Below are 23142 nucleotides of genomic sequence, written 5' to 3'. Positions count from 1 at the left end.
TACTATATTTTAGAAATATTATTCTGAAAATTAATTAACGTTTTAAATTTTTTTTTTTTAAAGATTTTATTTTTTCCTTTTTCTCCCCAAAGCCCCCTGGTACATAGTTGTGTATTCTTCGTTGTGGGTTCCTCTAGTTGTGGCATGTGGGACGCTGCCTCAGCGTGGTCTGACGAGCAGTGCCATGTCCGCGCCCAGGATTCGAACCGACGAAACACTGGGCTGCCTGCAGCGGAGCGCGTGAACTTAACCACTCGGCCATGGGGCCAGCCCCATAACGTTTTAAATTTTTGATGTCTAGTTGTTTTGTACCATTATCAGTTTTTTTTTTAAAGTAGTTTATACACTAGCAATTGTGTAGGACCAGCTCTCAGCTTACTTTCTAAAATGCGAACGACCAGTTGGGATTTGTTTCCGGACTTTGACTGCGGTGATTTCTCAAAACTGGGTTAGCCATTTGGGTCTCTTGATCGTCCCAAGTGCAACAGTATATCCAGTCCCCCACCAGGAGGACCAGAGCCAAAGGGGTGGTGGGAGGATCGGTGTCGGCCAGATTAATCTGAAAGCCCCTCTCTCGTCGTCGCCGTTTCTTATGAGGCGTTAGGAGCACTGCGGGCGCTTTCCTGCAAGCTGCCTCTCTCATGGCGTTTGGGCTCTGAAGCCTCCGCGTTGGCCGCTACAGGATGGGGGTGGGTGGAAGGTGGCAGCGAGGAGCAAACAAGTAGAGGACCCTATCGTGCCGCAGGCCCCCCACGCCCTGGACTACCATCGGTCTGCACTCTGTGGGCGGCAGGTGGACGGAGGGAGTCCTGGGATTTTCTGGGGCACGTGCGGGTGCCCCTCTGCTGCCTGCGGACGGCTGGGTTGGACTGACCCTTACAGCTAGTGTTACCAGTAACCTCAGTGTGAATTGTCTCGCAAGCGAGGTGTCCACAGAACGCTTACTTTGTCCAGAAGGTTCCATTTGAGAAATGCAGAGTCAAGTCCCCGGTACCTGGGAGGGGCAGTGAGGTCACCGGGGAACTCAGGCGTCCCCCCTGCTCTGGGGTGGACCTGGAGGGCAGGCAGCCCCAGTGCTCCCGGGTCGCTTGGTTCAGGCTTCCTGCTCAGATCTTTTATTCCAAGCCCATTATTGCCCCTGCTTTATTCTGGGGGTTCGGGGGTGAAGTCAGGAGTCACACATCCCTGCGTGCCGGCATCAGGGTGCCTGCTTCTGAGGAGGCTGAGCTGCTCACAGGCCCTGTGGGTGTGTTCCCTCAGGAGTGTGACCCTCTGTGTGGCGCCAGGATGATGGCGCAGCCTGTGGGAGTCTTGCTCATTCTAGGGACGGTGTGAAGCTCATCGAGTCCCCTACCTTCCTGCATCGGCATGACTTCTGTGCCCTGTGGGGCCTCACGATTTCACGAGCACCGTGCATGTCTGTGGTGGCCCCCGGGCCCCATGAGGCCTGAGCAGGGACAGCTCCTGGGGCCTAAGGAAGCTAAGTGCGGAGGGGGCTTTCCTTCTCCCCTCTGTGCAGGGGGCGCCCTCCCCAGCTTTGAGGAGACCGTGATGACAGCAATAATGAAAGTGGTTCTGGGGGCTCGTTTGGCGACATCTAGTTGACACAGAGCTCTTGACACCCTTAAAGGGGCGTCCCTTTAAGCTGAGGGACCCGCCTTGGACCCCCAGCCAAGAATCAAGGGAGCAGAGCCCTACCCTGTCCCTGCTGGGCCCCTCTGCCCAGCTCCTCATCACTGGCTGCCTGCACCTGGGGACTCAACCACTGGCCCGAGTTCCAGTCTTGGGTGCAGAGAGACTGAGGCCCAGCCCTCCCCCGCAGAAAGAGGCTCCTGACAGCCCGCTCCCCAGCCAACGGCTGCTGAGGCGCAGGTGCGTCCACGAGTCTGACCCGAATCCCACACGCGCCAGTGACGCAGGCCGGGGAGTGGGCAAAGGGGCATCCCCCACACCTGGGCTTTCTGCTTTTAATGAAGTCTGACATTCTGCTCCGGGAGGCATGCTCTCTCGTGGGGGAGGCTGTCCTGGGCAGCCTGCAAGGCGGCATGAATAAATCATAACGCTCTTTCAAACCAGCGTTAGCTCAGAGCCGAGGGCGGCTCGCAGCCCCTAAGGGTTCAGGCATTTGCAGCCAGGGCTGCTTGAGAGGCCCTGCGAATGGGGAGGCCCCGTTCCTGACTGTGGGGAAAAGGCCTGAGTGAACCACTCGGGGTGAATCGGGTCAGAGCAGACGTGGCTTGGGTCAGGACTGGGGTCGTTTCTTTAATAATTCCCCATGTTGCGCAGGAAGGGGCACTGAAAGCTCTCGATTCACAGCCTAAGTGCCAGTCCCCAAGGGTGCAAGGGATGTGCTCCACCCGCTGCCCCAGGGGATTTGGCTTCTTCGTCTCACTGGGTGCCCCTGTTCTGTCTGGGCCTGGCAGGCTGTCCCCAGTGAATCCCCGCTGAGTGGGGAGGAGAAGGGGGACGCAGGGCCCGCAGCAGCCAGCACAGACCTGACCCGACCTGGGTTTCACTCCGCCTCCTACGCTTACGGGCTCCTGACTGTGCAAGTGACATCACCGCTCCGGGCCTTGGTTTTATCCCCTGTAAAATGAGCGTAACAAACCCCGATGCAGGGTCTCTGTGTGGGCTACACAGACGGTCAGGACGAGCCACCTGGAGCATGGGGTGGGGCCTACGCATGGTCCTTCCCGTCACGGGATAACTTCTGTACTCTAGGAAATACAAGGGACCGATAGACATGAAGCCAGCTCCATGTGGAGGACGCAAGTCACGGTTCAGCCTGTTCTGCTGCCATATGAACACCACTATTTTTTTTCCTTTTAGTTTTCAGTATGGAAGCTAAACACTGATAAACCGTGAGCACCGGCTCAGGAAGGAACTGTGACTGCCACGAGAGTATTCCTCTGTGGGGGCTGTTCCCCTGCTCGGAAGGGCCAGTATAACCTGGATGGGGGGTGGGTGCATGTGTGAGGGCACACACGCGCACACACACACACACACACACACAGCTCCTGCTGGGGAAGCAGTTACACTTAGTTCCCATCCCCCGCCCCCTCTGACCCTTTCCGGAATCTTCCCAGCCTGGTTTCAGCGAACCTTGCAAACAGCTCCAGCTACCCCGTGCTGTCTCCCTGGACACTGTGGGTAGTGGAATCACCATGGCAACGTGGCCCCTGTGGGCACCAGCTGCCTGTGAGGACAGGGCTGGATGTGGGCCAGAGCTCCAGCTTACGTGCTGACCCGGCTCGGGAATCCCAGCCTCTGGCGGCTCGGAGAGGGAGCGGGCAGCTGGAGGAAGAGAAAAGGCTCTGGTCTTCCTTGTGGAGCCTCAGCAGGGACCCGGCATGAGCGTGGAGGGTAAGAGGGATCCCGCAGCAAAGATGGGAGGCCCCAGGTGGGCCTTGGATCTCCGGCCAGTCTCAGCTTCGGGGCTCCAGGAGCATCCTGGGGGCGGGTGGTCAGCAGCATCCTGTTAACTCCTCAAGCCTGAGCCCTCATGAAGTGCAGGACGGTCGCTGTGACTTACTGAGGGCCAGCTTTCTGCCAGCCACAGCCGTTCCTTCTGATCCCACAACCACCTGACAAGGCAAACTTCACTGTCCCCTCTTTACAGGAGGAGAAACCGAAACTGCCACACGTGGCTGGGGGCAGGGCTGAAGTCTGGAACCTGCTCTGATGGACTGCAAAGGTGTCGGAGACATTCATTCATCTTTTTTTTAAGAAATATTTTGATTTTTTTTTGTTAGCTGGTTTATACCAAGAGAAACAGATCAACTAAATCCTTAGGGATGTGGTCCAACATTTATCCCAACCAAAATTTTTGTCCATTTCAGTTTTTAAAAATTGAGATATAATTCATATGCCATGAAATTCACCCTTTCAAGGTGTACAATTCAGGGCCCTAGTGTACGTCTTCATTCATTTTTGATGCATCCCCAAAGTATACGAGACGCCTAGCACGTATGAGAGTTGCAGTGGGACCACTTGTGTTCAAGTCCCAAGTGCACTGCTTGACAGCTGTGTGACTTCAGTTAAGTTACTTAACGTCTCTGAACCTTAGTTTGCTCCTCTGTAAAATGGGGATAATAATAGGGTTGTGAGGATTAAATGAGATAGTGCATGTGAAGCACTCAGTGTCTGCCACACAATAAGATCCAGTAAATGTTAGCCTTTATCGTTATGAATGAGTGAATGATGGGACTATGTCTGGATAATTGTGCTCACCCCTGGACACCACCAGGAGGGACACTGATAAAGCAGAGTACACTTGGGATGCAGAAGAGGCGGGAAAACTGGCGTTGGCGCTTGTCGACTGGGCGTAGGCATATCCATTGCCACTTCTGGCCTTGCGTGGCCTGACTCTGCCAGAACTGGGCTGGGGACAGACTCGGGCCTGTAGGAGTCTGAGCCGAGCCACTGAACCTCTGCGGCCTTGAGTGCTGGCAGGGGCCTCGGGGCGGGAGGGCTGTGAGGGAGGTGAGAAGGAAGCAGGTGGGGCCTCCAGGGCGCTCGGACGTGAGTCCCTGGTCGCTGGGCTCTGACGTAAGACCTGGGCGACCAGTTCAGCCCAGGGCTGCTCTGACGGCAGCTCAGAAGAGCGTGGCTCACCTTGGATCTCCCAGCTGCCTCCACCTGCTGACAACCCTGCTCCCTTTGTTTATTTTTCTACTTTTTATTAAAGTGTATACATATATATATACACACACATACCCTAAGTGTATAACTCAGTGAACTTTCACAAACTGAGCTCAACTGTGAATCCAGCATCTGGGTCAAGAAATAGACTGGTAGCAGCATCCCGGAAGTCCTTCCCACCGCCTCCCAGGTACTGCCCACCCCTGCTCGAGGGGAAGCACCATCCTGACCTGTACCTGCACCCACAGTGCCGCTCAGTGTGCACGTGGATCCCTGCGGATCTGGGTGAATGCGGATTCTGGCTCAGAGGCCTGGGGTGGGCCTGAGATGCTGCATCTCTGACAAGCCCCCGGGGATGCTGATGCTGCATCCACAGACCACGCTTGGAGTAGCAAGGTCAGGTTAGAACCCACGCTTTATTTTGGGTTTGTCTCTTGGAGACGGGGCGTGTAAGAGAAGTGGAAGCACCAGAAACCCTGTCCCACGAGGACCGGCTTGGGGAGGAAAGGGCTCCTGGGCCTGCCCCTGGCCTCTCAGGAAGCAGGGCAGTCCCGTCAGGGCAGGGGGGTCGGATTCTGGTCCTGAAGCAGCTCGCGGCCGCCCACCCGGCTCAGCAGAGCTGTATGACTGAGCTCAGGACGGGCAGCTGTGGGAGGGATGGGATCGTGGGGCCCCGGCACTGGACTGGGGAGCAGGACGCCCTCTTCCAGCCCTCCCACGTGTGCTAGGATTTTCTAACTAATTCAAAAGGCAAAGGCTACCTAGGAGCAACGATCTGGCCTCCCAGTCAATGCCAGTCCAGTGGGAACTGGTGATGTGCTCAGTTAAAAGGCCATAAGCGTCAGCCATCGCTTTTTGCTTGGGGATTTCTTTTTGAAGTGGTTGAGCAATAACCCGCTGTCATACTGTGGTTTGGGGGCCGTTTCAGCCTGTCATCCGTGCTTTTGTGTCTGGCCATGGTAACATGCTTTGTGATTGCAGAAGGAGGCGCCCACAGGGTTTGACGGTGGCCTTGGCTGGCAGGTTCAGACCGCTGAGGGAGGCGGCCACGGGGCCTGGCGCTGACAAGGCCTGTTCGAGCCAACTAGAGTCCTGGACAGGCTGCAGCTCCCCTCTTGACGGCAGAGGCCTCCCCCTGCCATCCCCTCTGTCCTCAGCCCTCCAGAGCCTTCAGTTGTGAAACGCTCTCCTGGACCCCCTGGTTTCTGGAGGAAGGCACTGAGGAGGGCACCAGGGCTCCTGACTCTGCAGCAGATGATGGGCAGGTGATGCCCTCCCCTCCTGTGCACATCTGAGGGCCACTGCAAGCCTGGCCTTGTCTTACGGTTCCCTCATTCATGGGATAACGCTTCCCAGGCACCTACTGTGTGCCAGGGACTGCAGGCACAGAGCTGGCCCACATAGATCACTGCCCTCCGGGTGCTGGCAGTGTAGACGGAAGATGTAGGTAAACAAATAACTCCCCTTCAGCATGTTGTACGCCCTGATCAAGACAGGCCTGGGGAGGGAGGCGAGACCAATCAGAAAGACTTAAAATAGGAGACCCCAGCCTTGGGGCCAACCCGGTGGCATAGTGGTTAAGTTCACACGCTCTGCTTCTGTGGCCTAGGGTTTGTGGTTTCAGATCCCAGGCACAGACCTACACACCACTCATCAAGCCATGCTGTGGTGGTGTCCCACATACAAAATAGAGGAAATTTGCCTCAATGTTAGCTCAGGGCCAATCTTCCTCACAAAAAATAAATAAATAAATAAAAACCCCCCCCCCCCCCCCCCCCCCCCCAGAATGAGCTGCTATTTCTCGAAGTCCTAAAAGATGCCTCTTCCTTGCCCACAGTTTCATAGCAGCTGTGGCCACCATGGCACATCCACCTCTCCTTCCTCTCTTGCCCCAGCACCGGCTTGTCCACATCTTCAGTCCACAGAGCTGTGTGGAGGCACACATCAGCCTCCTCCCTAACACACACGCACACCTCCTGCTACCACAGCCCATCTTGGGAACACTGCTTCCAGAAAGCTCCCCAACCTCTAGTTGCAGAGGCACCTGCTAGGGTCATGAGGGGAAGGGGAAGAAGGGCCTCTTCTCTGTTCTGCTGCCTAAGCCAAGCCCACCAAGGACAGTTGTGCATTTTGTGCACTGCACAAGGGTGTTGTCCTCAGGACTGGGTGGGAACTGAATTCAGCCTGTGATCTCAAGTTCTTAGGAGGGCCCTAAGGAGGGAGGGGTCCATCAGAAAGAGTTTCAAGGGAGTGCCTCTCAGAAATGCCTCCTCCCACAGGGGTACCTTTCTCTGATTTGCCCCAAGCCTCCTAAGATGCCCCACTGGCCCTGGATTGGGTCCCAGAGTACCCTTACTTGTGCCCAGAATCCCCTGAGGCCCCTTGACCCCTTCCCAGGAAGGCTTTGCTGCCCTCGAAGCCCTAGACGGATTTTCTGTGCAGATCTGTCTTAAAGGGCCCTGGGCAGGGTGGGGTCTCCCAGAGCTGTTTCTGGAGCGTGCTCTGCAGGCCTGATTTCCTTGAGATAAACCAACCTCTCCACCACCCCTGCCCCTGGGAGACGAGGCAGGCCTGGAGACCCCTGGCTCATCCAGCCTTTCAGCTCCAGACTCCAAATGCCTTCCCCGTCTGGTGCATAACGAGGTCTGGGGGTTGCTCATGGACCGTCTGGGTCTTCTTTGTCTGCCTTCTCACTATTGATTTTCTGGGGTGAGCAGTCAGAATGGAACAAAAGGCCCTTTTTAGAAGCTTTTTGGACAACGCGAAAGCGCCTTGCCACCCCAGCATCCAGCCAGCCGCCAGGGCCTCCTCCGCCGTCGGACTCTGCGGCCCGGGGCCCACATGCCTCTGTGGCCCAGGAGGCCCGGAGCACCGCAGCCCCAGTCACCCGTCAGACAGACCTGCAAGAGAGGCTGTGTGTCCAGTCCTGCTGGCTCCTTCCCTCTGCCAGGCAGGCCGTGTCCAAGTAACTGAACAAGTGGCTGAGCGAACTGTCCCGGGCATAGATGTTTCTCTCCATTTGGAGATGTGCTCTAATTTTTTCCTTCTTCCATAGTTGACACTGAGATGGGCGTTGCCTGCCTGCACTTCCTCTCCTGCCGCGGGTGCACGTGTGCAAGGCGGTCTGCAGGGGACTGAGTGTTTTATGGCTGAGGAGAGAAGAGAAGAGATGTTAACGTCAGAAGAGTAAATGTGTTGGGGACTTTGGAGAGAAAGTGAAGCGGCCGTTTGTCTTGTGCTGATGACTCGGTAGAGGCCTGTATTAGAGACAACATACTCGGAGCGGAATCTTTAGATCCCCTCAGAACCTTCTAGTTTATTTGGCATCATAGAGCCGTACAGAAGGGACATACCTGAGACAGCATCAAATAAAACCTCCCTTAGTGCAGGAAGTGCCCCTCTAGCACCCTGATAGGGGGTCCTCCACACTCTGCTTGAATATGTGGGGTGACGGGGAGCTCACTACCTTTCAGACAAGCCTATTTTGTTTGGGTGGAGAAGAGCACCGAGGCCATGAACTTAGCCTCTTTTGCCATCGAAGGCACTGTTCCATCTGTGGTCTTCCTTTCCACGCTTGCTCAGGCTTGACTTGCACATTTTTTATGACAAAGAGCTCATTACCTCCTAAGCCGACCTACCTGGCCTGGTCACCCCCACAGGGCTGGCTGTAGAGCGTTAAAGGTGGACAAAGCAGGCCCTGCCTCCCAGTAGCAGCCTCTCCTGGGAGAGGCAGGGAGAAAACATCTCCAGTGACCAGCACAGCAGAAACAAGCCTGAGGGGAGAAGTCGCAAGGAGGAGGCTGCCATGACATCCCTGCAAGATCTGGGAGCGCTTCTCAGAGGAGGTGGCCCATGAATGTGGATTTTGGAGGACAAATGAGAATCTGTAAAGGAGACACAGCGAGGAATGGCATTCTGGGTGAGGGCAGAGCTAGTACCAGGCCCGGCAGCGTGAGCCAGTGTGGTGTGTGGGTGTAAAGCACCATATGGCGGGTGGCAGGAGAGGTGTGGGTGTTGGGGGCAGCACTCCGCTGAGAATCTGGAGTTTAACCTGAGGGCTCGGTGGGGTAGTGAAGGTTTTAAAACTGGGGAGACTTGTTTAGACTTGCGTTGGAGAGTGGTTTCTCTGGGGGGCGTAGGATGGGTGAGCAGGAGTGAGAGTAGAGGCGGGGAGACTAGCTAGAGGCTCCTGCCTGGGTCCAGTGAGTCATAAGGAACACGCGAGAAAAATCGGGCATTGATTAAGAAGCCCAGCACTTCACACACCTTCCATTTAATCCTCGAAACCACTCTGTGAAGTCAGAGGCATTACTGTTACCCCCATTTCACAGATAAGGACATCGAGGCTCAAAAGGGGTTACATGACCTGCCCGGGTTCACATAGATAGTAGGTGACAAAGCCTGGACTTGAACCCATGTCGGTCTGTGTCCAGAGCCCCTGCTCGTAAGGACTAACCTGCGACACCGTGGGAACAGAGAGGAGGGTGGACCCAAAGAGGCATGGGAGTAAGATGGTCACCAGGCACGGCCCCGGCAGAAAGCAGAGCCCCCCGGGGGTTCCCATGAGGACACTGTGGTGAAGGGACCACCTGCAGAGGGGGTGGGGATAAGGAAGCTAACAGGGCATGGAGGCAGCGGGAGACCAGCGGCCACAGGACGCTCTCACCCTCCTGGAAAGGGGCGTCTCCCTCACCCTCCTGGAGAGGAGTGTCCCCTCACCCTCCTGGAGAGAGGCGTCTCCCTCACCCTCCTGGAGAGGGGCGTCTCCCTCACCCTCCTGGAGAGGGGCGTCGCCCTCACCCTCCTGGAGAGGGGCGTCGCCCTCACCCTCCTGGAGAGGAGTGTCTTCTGAGCCCAGAGTGAGCGGAGCCATGCGAGGAGCCAGAGATGCAGGCAGAAGCAGTGGCAACAGGAGCGCATATGCGTCCCCTCTCTCCTGTCACTGTCCTGTCTCCTGATGCTACCTCCCTCCGCAGAAAGCCAGAGGGCAAGGGAGCCCAGGAGGCGGAGGCATGGGCCCCCTCTCAGAGTAAGGGAAGGGCAGAGAACGGTCTGGGATGGTGAGGCAGGAGGCAATGGGCTTGGTGATTGAACAGGAGAATGAGGGTGGGGGAGGGGCCCCGGGGGAATTCCAGGTCCCTGGCTTGGGTGACAGGTGGATAGTGGCGACGCTCCCCTAGTTGGGAGGAATTGGAGCTGCTCAGGGGAAGAGCTGATGGGCTGAGCTAGGCTGTGGAGTGTGGAGGTTTATGGGACACCTAAGAGTCAGCTGGAGCTCCAGTGACAGTGGCATATGCAGGTCTGGAGCTCAGGAGAGAGATGGGACAGAGATCAGGGAATTGTCAGCACAAAGAAAGTGGTTGACGTCTGAGGGTGTGGGTGATAATGGAGAGAGAGCCCTAAAATGGGCAAGGAGGGTCCAGGACTGAACCCCAGGTGCGTTTCCGTCTTAAAGAATTGGTGGAGGTGTGGAGAGAAATAACGCACCTTTTAGCAGAGGCCAGCCCAGCGGGGACCTGAGCAGAGCCAGCCTGAGGGGGCAGCTCTGCCTGCGGCCCCACTGTCCTGCTCTCAGAGTCTCTCCTCTAGCACTGTTCCATGCTTGTCTGAAGAGCTGTCCCCAAATAGGGTGTGAACCTACCGTGCACAAGGTCACCCACTGGGATCCTCTGGTTGGAAGACTCCACTACAACTTTTATTTATTTGGAGGTTTTTTTGGTACAAAAAGTGAAAGAAATTAAGATTTAGTAATATTCAGTACTTGGACTGACCCTGGGGTCCTGGCTTGGTGGGTATTCTGGTGGTCTTATGTGGGAACTCCCCCGAGAGCCGAGCGGTTGTTTGATTGTTACACCAGACAGCATGGGCATTGTCCTGTCGAGGGCCCTGAGACATCCGCCAGGTCAGCGGTTCACTAGGAGGACTCGGCCGATGTTGCACTCACGGCAAGGATTTGTTACAGAGAAACAATATAAGGCAAAGCAGCAAAGGGGAGAGGCTCACGGGGCGAAGGCCAGGGACACCGGGCACAGCTTCCAGATCCTCTCCTAGTGGAGCCACACAGCATGCGCTTAATTCCCCAGCAACGAATTGTGACAGCACGTGTGAAATGTCCTCTACCAGGGCAGCTTGCTGGAGACTCGAGCTTTTCATTGGTGGCTAGTGCCCTGGGCACCCTCCGCTTCCTGGGAACCAGCATCCCAGGCCCCCGGAAGGATGGCAGGCGTGCGGATAAACCTCGTCATCTGCACAGACAGTTCAGGCACAGAGTCACTCATCATGTGCTGAGTGACTGGCTGAAAGGGGCCTGCCCCGGCCAGACAAACCTGCTGTGTCCGCGTCCCCGGGATGTGGAGGGCCTGATCCCCGTGTTCCCACCCGCTGTCCCCCTCCGTCTCCTGCCACGCAGCCCCGCCCGCCGTGTTCAGCTGAGGCAGGCTGACTTCCCTGGGGGAACTTCACCCAGCAGAGCCTTGAACCAGAGCTCCCAGAGCTCAGGGCTGTTTTGTCCCCATGAGCAGGAGGCCCCAGAACTCTGTGACATGCAGCCCAGGGCTGGGCCAGCATGAGGGACCAGCCGGGAGGTGGGCGAGTCTCCTGGGGAGGGTGTCTGGTCCAGCTGGTGAGGGTGAAATCTGGAAAGTCTGGGCTCTGGCCATGATGGCAGTGCAGGCCGGGAGTGGGCATCCAGGAGGTCCCCAAGGCCTGACAGACGGTGGCCCGCCCATTCCAGCCAGCAGAGGTCCGGGCTGGGTGCTCCTATCAGGGCTGGCCATCCCTGTCAGCCCCCCGCCCAGGGCTGGGGATCAGGGCACATCTTAACCATCTAGGGCCTTAGTTCTCAGCGGGAACCCAAGGCCAAGTGTGGGCTGAACGGCCAGGCTGGGCTGGCACTGAGTGACGGGCCACCTAAGGTCACACGAGCAGTAGGAGCCCAGTGACCTGACCCTGGCAGGAGGGGGCTGAGTGGACCCGGGCGCGTCCACTCCTCTCTTTCCATACAGGCCCAAGGAGAGCCCTGGTGGGGGTGGGAAGATCAGAGCCCTTCCCCTCTGGCCTTCCTGCCTAACCGAGCAGCCCCTCGTGATGGCCGGAGCTGGGCTGGGTGCACTGCCGGTCAGGTGCCCCCGGTCAGGTGCCCCCGGGCAGCTCTGGCTGAGTCCTGCCTGCTCTATGAGAGTGGCGCGCTGGCCAAGCACTGGAGAGGGGCCGCGGCAGACTCTTCCTCCTGGCCAGTCTCAGCTCCCATGGCTCGGCACCCTCCCTAACCCCGCCCACACCCCGGAGTCACGTGGAAGAGCTTCCTGGGGCCACCTGGTCTCCTGCAGGCTCAGGCGAGGACAGAGGGAAGCAGCGATTGTGTTCGCCTCTGCAGGGCCGTCTCCCCGTGCAGAGGGCTCTCAGGAAGGTGGGGGGGAGGGAAGACCAGAGGGCTGTTCTGTCACCCCCTTAGGGATTCCTCGGGGTCCAGGGACCCTCTGTGCCTCTCCCTATGACCGGCTCCCTTGGGGCTGTGGGCCCTGGAAGGCCAGATTTGCATCTCATGGGCCTCCGTGCCCAGGCCCTGGGTCTGGCAAACAGCTGGTAGAACTAAACACCTATCAGACTGCAATGTGGCTGAAGGATGATTGATGCTGGATTGATGCTGGTGAGACTCTACCATATGTAAAGTGAGCGTCTGTGCCGTCATCCAGAGTCCCCCTCTGGGATGCTCTCCTCAATCACGGGGTCGGCCCCCTAGGAGACGTTAACGCCTCTGCTTCTCCTGGCCTCTAGGTCAGGACCTGGATTCTCACCGTGGGCTACACCACTGCCTTTGGGGCCATGTTTGCGAAGACATGGAGGGTCCACGCCATCTTCAAGAACGTGAAGATGAAGAAGAAGGTAATCACTCCTTCTCTTTCAGGGTGCTTGCAATGTTCACTTAGCATTTATTAGGCACCTGCTGCGTACAATGTGGGCTATTTGCTGGGGATTCCAGATAAACACAAGCCCCACACCATACCCCTTCAGCCTCCTGGGGAATCAGACAGCTAACAAGGGGGTTACAACACGCGGCGATGAGAGCCGGTTGGGGAGAGATGGAGGATACTGGGCTCTGAGGCACTCAGGGAAGGCTTCATGTAGGAAGTGTCAGCTGTGCTGAGACCTGGAGGGTGAGTGGGAGTTGGCCCGGCAGAGTCGTGAGCCCTGTAGAGGGAACTGTGCGCACAGAGGCCCGGGGAGGGGAGCGGTGTACTCACGGAGCTGAGAGAGGCTCAGGGCATGGGGTTTGTGGGGGCAGGTGCAATAGGAGGCTGCAGGGGGAGGCAGGGGCTGCAGCAAGGAGGCTGCACTTAAACCTACGGGCAATGGGGAGCCCTTGAAAGAGGAGAGTGACACAGGGCAGGGACCTGACTCAACGCTTCCCTTGTCAAAGAGGCCCTGAAGGGCGGCAGCGCGCCTGTGGGGGCTGGGCGTGGGGCAGCGGGCTAAGCAGGAGACGGGTTCTACTCCCTGCTTCCCCACTGACCTGCCCTGGGACTCGGCAAGTCGCTTCCTCTTTCAGGGCCTCTGTGCCCTTCTCTAAAATGCGGACATGTGGAATGGTACTGTCTTCTGAGCTGTGATTCTGTGGTCCCTCCCTGCCTGGGGCCCAGGGGCGCCTCTCACTCGTCAGCCCCACCATCCGCCTCTTCACTGCCTCAGCTGCTCTGCAGAAGTGGGGGGAGGTGTCCTCCCTTCTCTGCGCCCCGCCCCACACCCGGACCACCTTAGGAAAACTGCGGGCTGCATTTAGAGAGAGGAAAGAGCTGGGCTCAGCCACCCACTGTCTGTGCTCGCCTCGGCACCCCCACCCCGGGCCTCAGTAGCGTTTGTGACACCTCCCTTCCCTATGGTGTAAGCCTGGCCACCGGTCCTCCTCACCCCTAGCTACGCATTACAGTCAAATGAGAGCTGTTGAAAACTCCAGTGAGCACAGCCCAGGCCAGCTGAACCATCCCCAGGCTGGCACTGAGCACCAGGAGTTTTAGACTTGCCCGGATGATACTAATACACAGTCAGGCTGGAAGATGTCCGCTCTAGATCAGGGCCACTGGGAGCACAGGCGGGACCAGCAGCATCGTCCCCAGGGTGGAGCCCGGGAACGGGTGTTTTCACCAGCCCTCCCAGCAATGATGATGCACGCCAAAGCTTGAGAGGCACCAAGTGGCTCCTGGGGCCTCTCCTGCTCTGCAGCTCTGGTTAAAGAGATACTCTGGGGGCCAGCCCGGTGGCACAGCAGTTAAGTTCACACATTCCACTTCAGTGGCCTGGTGTTCGCTGGTTCAGATCCCAGGTGCAGACCTACACACCACTTGTCAAGCCATGCTGTGGCAGGTGTCCCGCATATAAAGTAGAGGAAGATGGGCACAGATGTTAGCTCAGGGCCAGTCTTCCTCCGGAAAAAAAAAGAGAGAGAGATGCTCTCCCATTCGTGACACTTCCATCCTGGCTTTGAAGAGTCCCAGTGTTGATTCCCTTGTGTGCATGAGTGATTCACCCATGTTGTTATGTGTAATACAGAACCGGCCTTTATGTTCCATTACTCATGTGCTCACTGAGCGAGAACACTCCGATTGTCTGGCAACAGTTGACAAGGCGAGTTGGGGAAGACCTCAGGAGGTCAGGTGTCTGATGGCTCCAAGAGAGGAGGGCTTATGCGGACACACCCTACTGCATGGAGGAGCTGGGGACATCGCTCCACGCCTGGCGTCTGGGCAAACCGAGAGCTCAGGCTGGGGGGCCCGGGCGTCCAGGGAAGAGGCTTCTCTGAGTACAAGATTTGGTCACCAGTTTTGTCCGTTGTGAAAACGATGAAGGCCAGGTGAATGCACCGTTCTGCGAGAAGGAGCTCTTTGCTCCAGGTTTCCTGGTTCTTCCAGGCGCAGGTGGCGGTGCTGCAGCCCAGCATCGTTTATCAGCCAGATTCAAGGAGGTTAAAGGTGTAGAAGAGAAATTCGCACCTTACACACGTCAAAAACTCGAGTCCAGAAACCAGATCGTTCTGAAAGAGTTGTGGCATTTGCAGGTCAAAACTGGATTGAATTCTCCATGAGTCCAACCTTTTATATGTCCATATGGCCAAGGTTGGCTTTTATTGTTGTTGTTTTGTTTATTGGGTTTTTTGTTTGTTTAGAATTTTTTCCGGTCAGTCTCTTCATTTTTTTTTACTGACATGTACTAGATTTATGTAAATTTGTAAATGCAGCCATATACTGCTTTTCATACTCTTGGTCCTTTCCTTCTTTCCCTGGCTCCCACCTGCTCCTCCCTCCACCCACGACGGCGTGCATTCCCCAAACACACATGCACAAACTTCACCCCATCTGGGCACATTTTTAAAGACATTAAAGGAAAAGAAGCCTGTTAAAGGCCATATTGACACATGTCACTTAATGCTCTCAAATTCAGTATTTTTATAGCATGTTACTATTTTTTTCTAAGACCAATCATAAAATCTTGAATTGAAAAACCTTATTACAGACTCTATTCTGGCTCTTATTAGGACCAGATTGAAATGTGGAGAAGAGAGCAGTAACTCGGAGATGAGACCTTCTGTTCTGGGGGCAGATGACTTTTTGAGGACGAGGAAAGTTCACTACCAATATGTCTTGGTCTTGGTGGAGACAATGACATGGAGACATCCCCTCAGAACTTCATCCGGGCTCAGCTTCGGGAAAATGCCAAGAGAGGGCTTAGCAGCTTCATCAATGCATGGGTCCTCTGAATGATGGCAGGCAGGCAGGCCTCTGCACTGCCAACTCCAGGGGCACCATTTGCTGTCTCTTCCCCTGGAAGGGTGTTCCCTGGAACGAGACAATGGGTTGGTCCTAGAGGAGGCCAGTCTGAATCAGTCAAAATATCTGAAGCTTTTTGAAGAAATAATGAAATGCCCTTTTCTGTAAACTGAGTCAGCCAACTTTTTCTGTCAAGAGCCAGAGAGTAAATATGTTAGACTTTGCAGGTCACACAGTCTCTGTCACAACCGCTTAACTCTGCTGTTGTGGAATGAAAAGCAGCCATATACAAAAACCAGTGGGTGTAGCTGTGTTCCAAGAAAACTTTATTTATAAAAGCAAGCAGTGGACCAAATTCATAGTTTGCGGATCCCTGCTCTAAACAACAATGCGAAGTGGCATTCAATAATAATAGCCAACATCTGTTGAACAGTGATTATAAGCCAGGCTCTGGGAGCTAATGTGGTTTGTGTGTTTATGGTCCCCATTTTGTAGATGAGGGAACTGGCTCAGAGGGATTAGGAAACTTACCCAAGGTCACACAGCTAGTTGTGAGATTTGAACTCACATCTGATTCCAGAACCTGGTGTTTAATCATTCCTTTGCTCCCATCTCTCACTCGGTGAGAATGGAGCACTAGTAACCACCCAGCCTCAGAGAGGGCGCTGGCGTGACGGCCTCAGTGTGCACTGACACAGCAGAGGGAAGTTCTTGCGGCTGTTGAAGAGAAAGCTGAAACAGAAGGAAGGGAGTCAGGGAAGCTGAGGTGAGACTGGGGATGGCCTCGCCTGACGCGAGGATGCTCTGGTGCTGACTGTGTATGATCGGGTCAATGCTGTTTTTTAAATTTAAATTTGAGATCTTTCTTAAAAGATTATTTTCCATCCCCTCTCCTGGACCTTGTACTGTGTGTGCACGTGGGGTATTTATTTAACTATTCACTGCAAGTCTCCCACACTGTCGTGCATGTTCCACGAGGGCAGAGATTTATGTTCTGTCCACTGCTGCATCCCCAGTGCCTAGAACAGGACCCGACTCAGAGTTGGCACTCGATAAATGTCTCCGCAATTAATAAGTGAAACGTAACCTGTAAGCACTTACCCTAAATCCGTGGAGTCACAAACACTAGTTAAGTGCCAAACAGCTTTGGAAACGGAAAAAGGAAATTAGCCATGTCCCCCCTCCTCTTCTCAGGGTCCTCCCCCGGATCCACCTGTGTGGTTAGTCTTGTGTTGGGGAGAGCTGAGCGATATCACACTTGGCCCCTAGATATCGCTGTCGGGCACATTGACTCCAACTCGCTAATTGTCCAAACCCAGGTAATGGGAGCCAAAGAGTTACCATTTGTTGAGCGTCTTCTCTGTACCAGACACCATCCTAGGTGCTTGCCATGCGTCACCTCGTTTTGCTCTTATACCAGCTCCGCAGCTTAGGGCTCAGTGGTCCCGGCTTTAGAGGAGGAGGTGAGCCCAGCGATGTTATCCAGCTTGCCCGAGATCACATTCGACAAGAGCTGGGATTAGAATAAAGTCTTCTAAATCCAGAATCCATGTTCCTCCCCTTGCACTATGCTTAGAGATAATACATGTGTCTCCCTGCCCCCCTCTCCCAGCTCCTTGCCACCGTACAAATGAGATGCAGAATGAGAGAGGAAGTGGTCTCCAGGGTCCCACAGGAAGCAAGAGATGGAGCCAGGACTCCAATCCAGGCCCACATAATCCTGAATCCTGTCTTTCCACTGCCCCGTGCTGCCTCAAACTTCATACTTGAGCCTTAAGCTGGAAGGACTTTTCTTTACCACACTTGGCAGAGGGGAATTCTGGTGCTCGTCTTTGAAGGCCAGCTGTGCCACGTGGATACTGTCCCCGTCCGGGCAACAGTGGGGGACGTGCTGCCTCCACTCAGAAGAGAGGTCTCCTCCCGTTGCAGGCGACTCACTGAACATGGCCCATCCTGTGCTTCTCAGCCCTTTCCCATCAGGATGCCGCTTTTTGTCCAGTGGGGACTGTGCAGGCCCAATGCCCCCAAGGCTGTGTGGCTGGAGTGTCAGGTGTTCCATCCTCCTGTACCTCCTGAGCTCTCAGGAGGAGGCTGGGAGAAAGCGGCAGTGTCGAGGAAGCTCAAGGTCACGGCCTCCTGGAAGTTAGACCATGGGAAGAGCAGTAGACTTTTGTCTCACGGGAAAGCCGGGGAGAGAATACAGGATCTGGAGGTGCTGGCACTTACTGGGGGAGATTTTGGGATGGGGAGAAGCCTGTCAGCCTGGTGTGTGTGGCATCGGCATCTTCCCATCCGTCCCGGTAGTCACTGCCCTGGATCGGGCCTCCTCCCTGCTCACCAGGACAACTGTCCCAGGTCCTAACTGGCCTCCTACCACAGGCTCCCGCCTCAGGCCCACCGTCAATGCTGCAGATCACTCCCCATCACTCTCATGCTTAAAGATGCTTGAACCTCCAGCAGCCCCACGTGAGGCCCCATGACATGTCACACAGGCTCTCCCCCTCCAGCCACCCCAACCCACCCCACCCTTATCCAGCCACATGAAGCCTCTCACAGAAAAAAGGAGGGAGTTTCAGGCCACAGAACCAGCACCTACTAAGGCTTGAAAGGTGAAACTCATGACCTGGCCAAAGACTTAGAGCTGGTTAAGCATCAACAAAGTGCACGTGCATGTTTGGGGAGTGGTTGGGCCAAGCCCGGGAAAGGCCTTGAATGCCAAGCAATGGAGCTTGGCAGGATTTATCCCAGTCACAGGAGACACCTGAGCGGGGGTGACGCGATGCGGTAGCTTCCTGACCCGGCCCCTCAGCTCTTCCCGCGCCATGATGGTGCAACACTGCCCCCTCTGCCCAGCATGCCCGCCTCCCAGCCCCTTGCAGCCTCCAGCGACTCCTCTGTGAAGCCACTTCCTCTCCTCCTCGCGCCCTCTTGTAACATCCAGGAGAAGTCTGTATTTCCTTCCTGATGCTCAGGGGCCCTGGAGGGCGGCACCAGGGCCTGTCCCTCTCTGTGTCTCCGGTGCCCAGCTCAGAGCCTGGGACAGAGTGAGCGCTCAGGGCGTGTTTTCTTAGGTCGCCATCCGTGAATCAACGCTTCCTAGCTTTTCTGTGCCAGGCCTCGGACGGCAAAACCCAAGCCGCATGGAGCTCACCATCTAGTAGGGATGACAGGCACGAATCAGATCATCACACATGTAGGAGAGAAGTTGCAGCTGTCATGGGGCAGCGAAGGAGATGGACGTGGCCATAACTCCAAGGAAATGTCCTCTGGCCTCAGAGCAGGGACAGGGAGAGGACAGGGTGCCCCGAAGGGCTCAGGAGCTGTCAGGTGGGGAGGGATGGGAACCTGCGGCAGGGGGCCCGTGCGAAGCAGAAGCTGAGCCCTGGGCTGGAGGCAGAGACCTGGGGCTTGCTCAGCAGGGCCACTTCCTCCCGGCCTCCTTCTGAGAGCTGACTCCTTTGTTCCCCTCACCTTACCCAAGAACGTTTGAGGGCCACCCCTGCACGAGGCACCTGGGCACAGAGGGGCTGGCTGGTCCCTGCCTCCCTTCTGACTGGAACACGGTCGCAGTGCGCCCCGCGCAGGGCCTGCCTGGATTCACAGAGGAGAAGCTGCTGGGGTTCGATCCAAAGGTGGGGGAGGCTTCCGGGGGTCAGGCACAGCGGGACAAACCAGCCCTGGGCCAGCACCAAGCGGAGGCCCTTCCGCCCTGTCCTCTGAGTCCTTAGCTCCTCCGGCATTTCTTCCTTTTGCCCCAGCTTCTCAAGGCTAGCAGGGGGTTGCCTGCTTCCCCGGGAAGTGAGGGTTAAGCCGGGTTTCTGCAAAGCATCAGTGGTTCACTGGATGCTTCTGGAAAATCTCAAAGAGGGGCTCTGCCAGCGCTGTGCCCCCAGAGAACGCGGTTTTCATGGATTTGATCTCTTTGGCAGTAACTCAGAAACACCTTCTTGTTCTTTTCACAATTCGGCCGCAGAGAGGCCTCTTGAGTTTCTAGTTCTCCTTTAAAAATGGCTTTCATCGTTAAAAGACAGACCTGGTGACGCGTCTACTGAAGCTTCTGCCTCGGTTTTGTTTATTTCCCTACAGTCTTCTCCAGAACTGCTTCAGTGCGTTGGCTTTTATTTGGCGCGTGTGTGGGGTGGGGGACGCATACACGTGCAATGAGAGATAGACAGGTCGGCTGTGGCGCTGGCAGTGTTTGTCCCCAGGCCAGTCCCTGCTAAAGGACGTAAAGCGAGGTGGGGATGCCACAGTGAGGTAAAGACACCCCAGGCTGCAGGGAGGGCTGCAGGTCACAGTTCTTTTTATATTCTTTCATCTCAACTCAGTCCATCACATTTTTAAGTACTACTGCCTGCCAGGCCCTGCTAGGCGCTGAGGGTGTGCAAATCAATCAAACAGCCTGCCCTTCCCGCCGGCTCCCCTGTTTGCCGAGGGGCAGACGCACATAAACTAAATGTAGCGTCTGGCTGGTGCTATAAATGTGTGAGGGCGTGGCCTCGGGGGAGGGGAGGAGCTTGGTTCAAACCTGGGCTTCATCTCTTCGTCCCTGTATTACATCGAGCCAGCTACTCAGCTTCTCACAAGCCTCAGTTTCTTCATCTATAAAATGGGAATGATAGTAGTATCTGCCTTTAAGAGAGATGATGTTTGTAAACAGTCAACTAGAGGTAGGCACAGAGTAAGTGTGCACTAAGTGTGAGCTCTTCTCAATGTGGTTACTACTCCTGATAATTATGTGAACACAGTGCTATGGGAGTAATTAGTTCTGCTGTGGGAGTTAGAGAGGACTTCACGGAGGAGGTGACGATGGATCTGGGTCTTTAACCATTATTAGGAGTTTGCCTCGCAGGAAGAATGGGGTGTTTTAGACAAAAGTCCCAGCACCTACAAAGGCTTAGGGGGTGAAAATCGCAGGAGGGGCAGAGTCTAGGAGTCGTTAGACTTAAGTGAATACACACGGGTGTTTGGGGGTTGGTCAGGCCAAGCTTGCGAAAGGTCTTGAATGCCAAGCCGTGGAGCTCGGCTGGGTTTATCCCGTTGGGTGATGGAGAGTCACAGGAGATGCTCAAACTGGGTGTGACAGGATTCAGTCACTCTTCTAACCCGGCCCCTCAGCTGCCATCTGGGAAGCCCTCTCTCACCGCTCCCTTCTGCTCCTGCCCTCTCTGCAGATCATCAAGGACCAGAAACTGCTGGTGATTGTCGGGGGCATGCTGCTGATCGACCTGTGCATCCTGATTTGCTGGCAGGCTGTGGACCCCCTGAGAAGGACGGTGGAGAGGTACAGCATGGAGGTAAGCTCCGGCACCAGCAGGAGGGAGCCTGCGGATGCTGCTCCCAGACACATGGGGACAGCGAGGCAGCTCACCCCCCGCCTGCCCAAGGTGAGCTTCTGGAGAAGAAATCCAGGTGGTTCTGGGGAACTCATCATGGCTCCACATGGCTGACCTTCCCATCAGGAATGCCTCATTGTTCCGGTGTCCTTCCATTCGAGACACAGATTATCTCAAGAAAGCCAAATATAAGGTCTTCCCTCCAGGAAAGAAAGTGGTGGCAGAATTTGTCCAGGTATATTACTATGTGCAGAGTTAATGGTACATGTTGGGCTGTTTAAGAGAATATTCTCTACACGTGGTCGAAGCCCCATTCATAGGATCCGTCCATCCAGGAATTACACTGCATTTTTCATCTCCTTTAAGTAAATTCCCTAAAGAGAGCTGCTGGGGAATAAACGTTCTGATGGCTCCTCCTAGTTACTGTGATTCTCAAAATGGTAAGTGTTGCTAAAATAAAGAAACTTACATAAAAGTACTGTTAACTATACATTTTAATAGTCTTGCATTCAGCCTTGCCCTTATCTCACACCGACCTTCCTGGGGGGCCCCAGCTTGGGGAGGCTGCGTCCCTGTAGAAGGGGTGGTTGGCTGACCTTCTCTTAGAACGGCTGTGCATGCCCCTCTGCGAGCGCCAGGCTGAGCAGGGCTGCTGTGCGGTGGCTTTCCCGACGGCGTAGCACGTTCTGTGGAGAACCTGGGGTTTTCTGGGGTTTTCTCACTGCATTATTAGGGAAATCTTTTTGTGGAATTTAGTGTGAATTCTTAAAGTGGAAATGGTCATTTTATGCTTGGGGACAGAGGTTTTTATCCTTCTAGACCCGAGGTCACCTGGCCAGGAAGGTGCCTACCCTCATCTGTCTGGAGACGGACAGGGTTTGCTCAGCCCAGTCGGCAGGGACGCGGCCAGGGCAGGACAGAGACGGCCACGTCCGACGGCGGGGGTTCAGGAGAGGCTGCGAGCTGTGAGCCTTCGTTTCACTGCCTTAAGCGTGCGCCCTGGGAGGAAGAAGGAGGGACCCGACGCTGGCTGTGCCCATGGCCAAGGGGGCAGAAACCCAGCCGAGGTCACGCAGGCAGACATGCTGTTTCCGGAGGGGAGGTGCCATCTGGTCACCGTTTATCTGCACGGTTGGTGATGGAGCAGTCCTGCCCGCCACTCCATCCCGGGATTCCCCACCCACCACCAGGATCTGGAAATCCAGATGGGATGTCCCCACAAGCAAGAGCTGTCCCTGGCTAACTGGGTCCCCAGGCTAGGGAGGGCCTGTGGTGGTGACAGTCACAAGCAGTACTGACAACAAGAGTAACCAGAGTGGTGGTGATGGTGGCTGGCGTGTTGCCTCCTCGAACCCTCACAGCAGCTCTGTGGCACCGTCCTAGTGATGAAGAAACAGAACCAGGGAGGTTATATGACTTACCCAAGGTTCCCTAGCAGGTTAGTGGCAACACCACCAACTACCCTCACCCACCGCCCTCCCCTGCCTTTCAACGCAGACAGAGCTTTGTGGTTTTTAGGGGCTTTCATAGACTTTTGGTCATTGGCCCCAGATCTGTGAAGTGGGTAGAGCAGAGAAGTGTTATCCTCTTCAGCAGATGACAACTGATATCAGAGTGCCGGGCAGTGGAGGGCCCAGGATATCAGGGAGGGGAGGGAGCCGAGTCAGGCAGAGCTGGCGGGAAGACCGAGCTGGGGTAGGTGGACAACGACAGACTCAGCAGGCCGGCGTGAGGCCGAGAGCACAAGGGCAGCGCTGCCACCCCAAGACTGGAGACTCAAGGCTGAGCTGGGGCTGCGCACTCACTGGGGTCCCGCAGGCTCTGGTGGTGGCAGGGAGAGGCACAGGGCGGAGTCAGCCTGCGTCAGCAGACTCCAGAAATGAATTTGGGAAGCCTGTCCTCTTGGACCATTTAAAAGAGAGCAACCTCATGTGGTCCAGTCAGTGTAAGTGACAGTCGGTCGTCACCCATCCTGCCTGCCTTCCTTCCTCTCTGTAATAAGGACAGCTGTCCTCGATGGCTCTGCACCTGGAACCCTAGCCCATTCCAAGCTTTCCAGGGCAATGGTTCTCAAACAGAGGAGCCGTGGGGTGCCACGGAAATGACTCTCTGCATAAATGAGGACACTGAGTCTGGGAAAGAGGGTTCCACGGGGGCATCCAGGCGTTCCAGGGCAGGGCCTGGAGGAGAGCCAGCTGCCTGGCTCGCGGCCCAGACACCCTGTCTGTTATTTTCCTCCAGGTATCTGCTGAGATTCCTCTCAACCTTTTCTGGCCGGCTGCTCTTTTTCTCCGCATATTTGAGGGCTGCCATGTCGTTCCGTTGCCATGGTAGCAGAATCCTTTGATTTGTCCACCAACAGCCTTCTCAGTTTATTGTCGTTTTCCCACCAAACAGCGCCAGGC

General features: G+C 55.7%; 1 protein-coding gene across 1 annotated transcript in view; it reads left to right on the top strand.

Annotated features, from left to right (window-relative positions):
* The window catches only part of GABBR2 (gamma-aminobutyric acid type B receptor subunit 2), a 328536-nt gene that overhangs the window by 257244 nt on the left and 48150 nt on the right, over window positions 1-23142 (top strand). The window contains exons 12-13 of the mRNA XM_046672560.1: window positions 12418-12525; window positions 20576-20698. Of these exons, the coding sequence (XP_046528516.1) occupies window positions 12418-12525; window positions 20576-20698 (231 nt within the window). The remainder of the gene's footprint in view (window positions 1-12417; window positions 12526-20575; window positions 20699-23142) is intronic.

This window comes from Equus quagga, chromosome 1, assembly GCF_021613505.1.
Source record: "Equus quagga isolate Etosha38 chromosome 1, UCLA_HA_Equagga_1.0, whole genome shotgun sequence".
NCBI lineage: Eukaryota > Metazoa > Chordata > Mammalia > Perissodactyla > Equidae > Equus > Equus quagga.
This window is presented reverse-complemented; position numbering and strand designations above follow the sequence as displayed.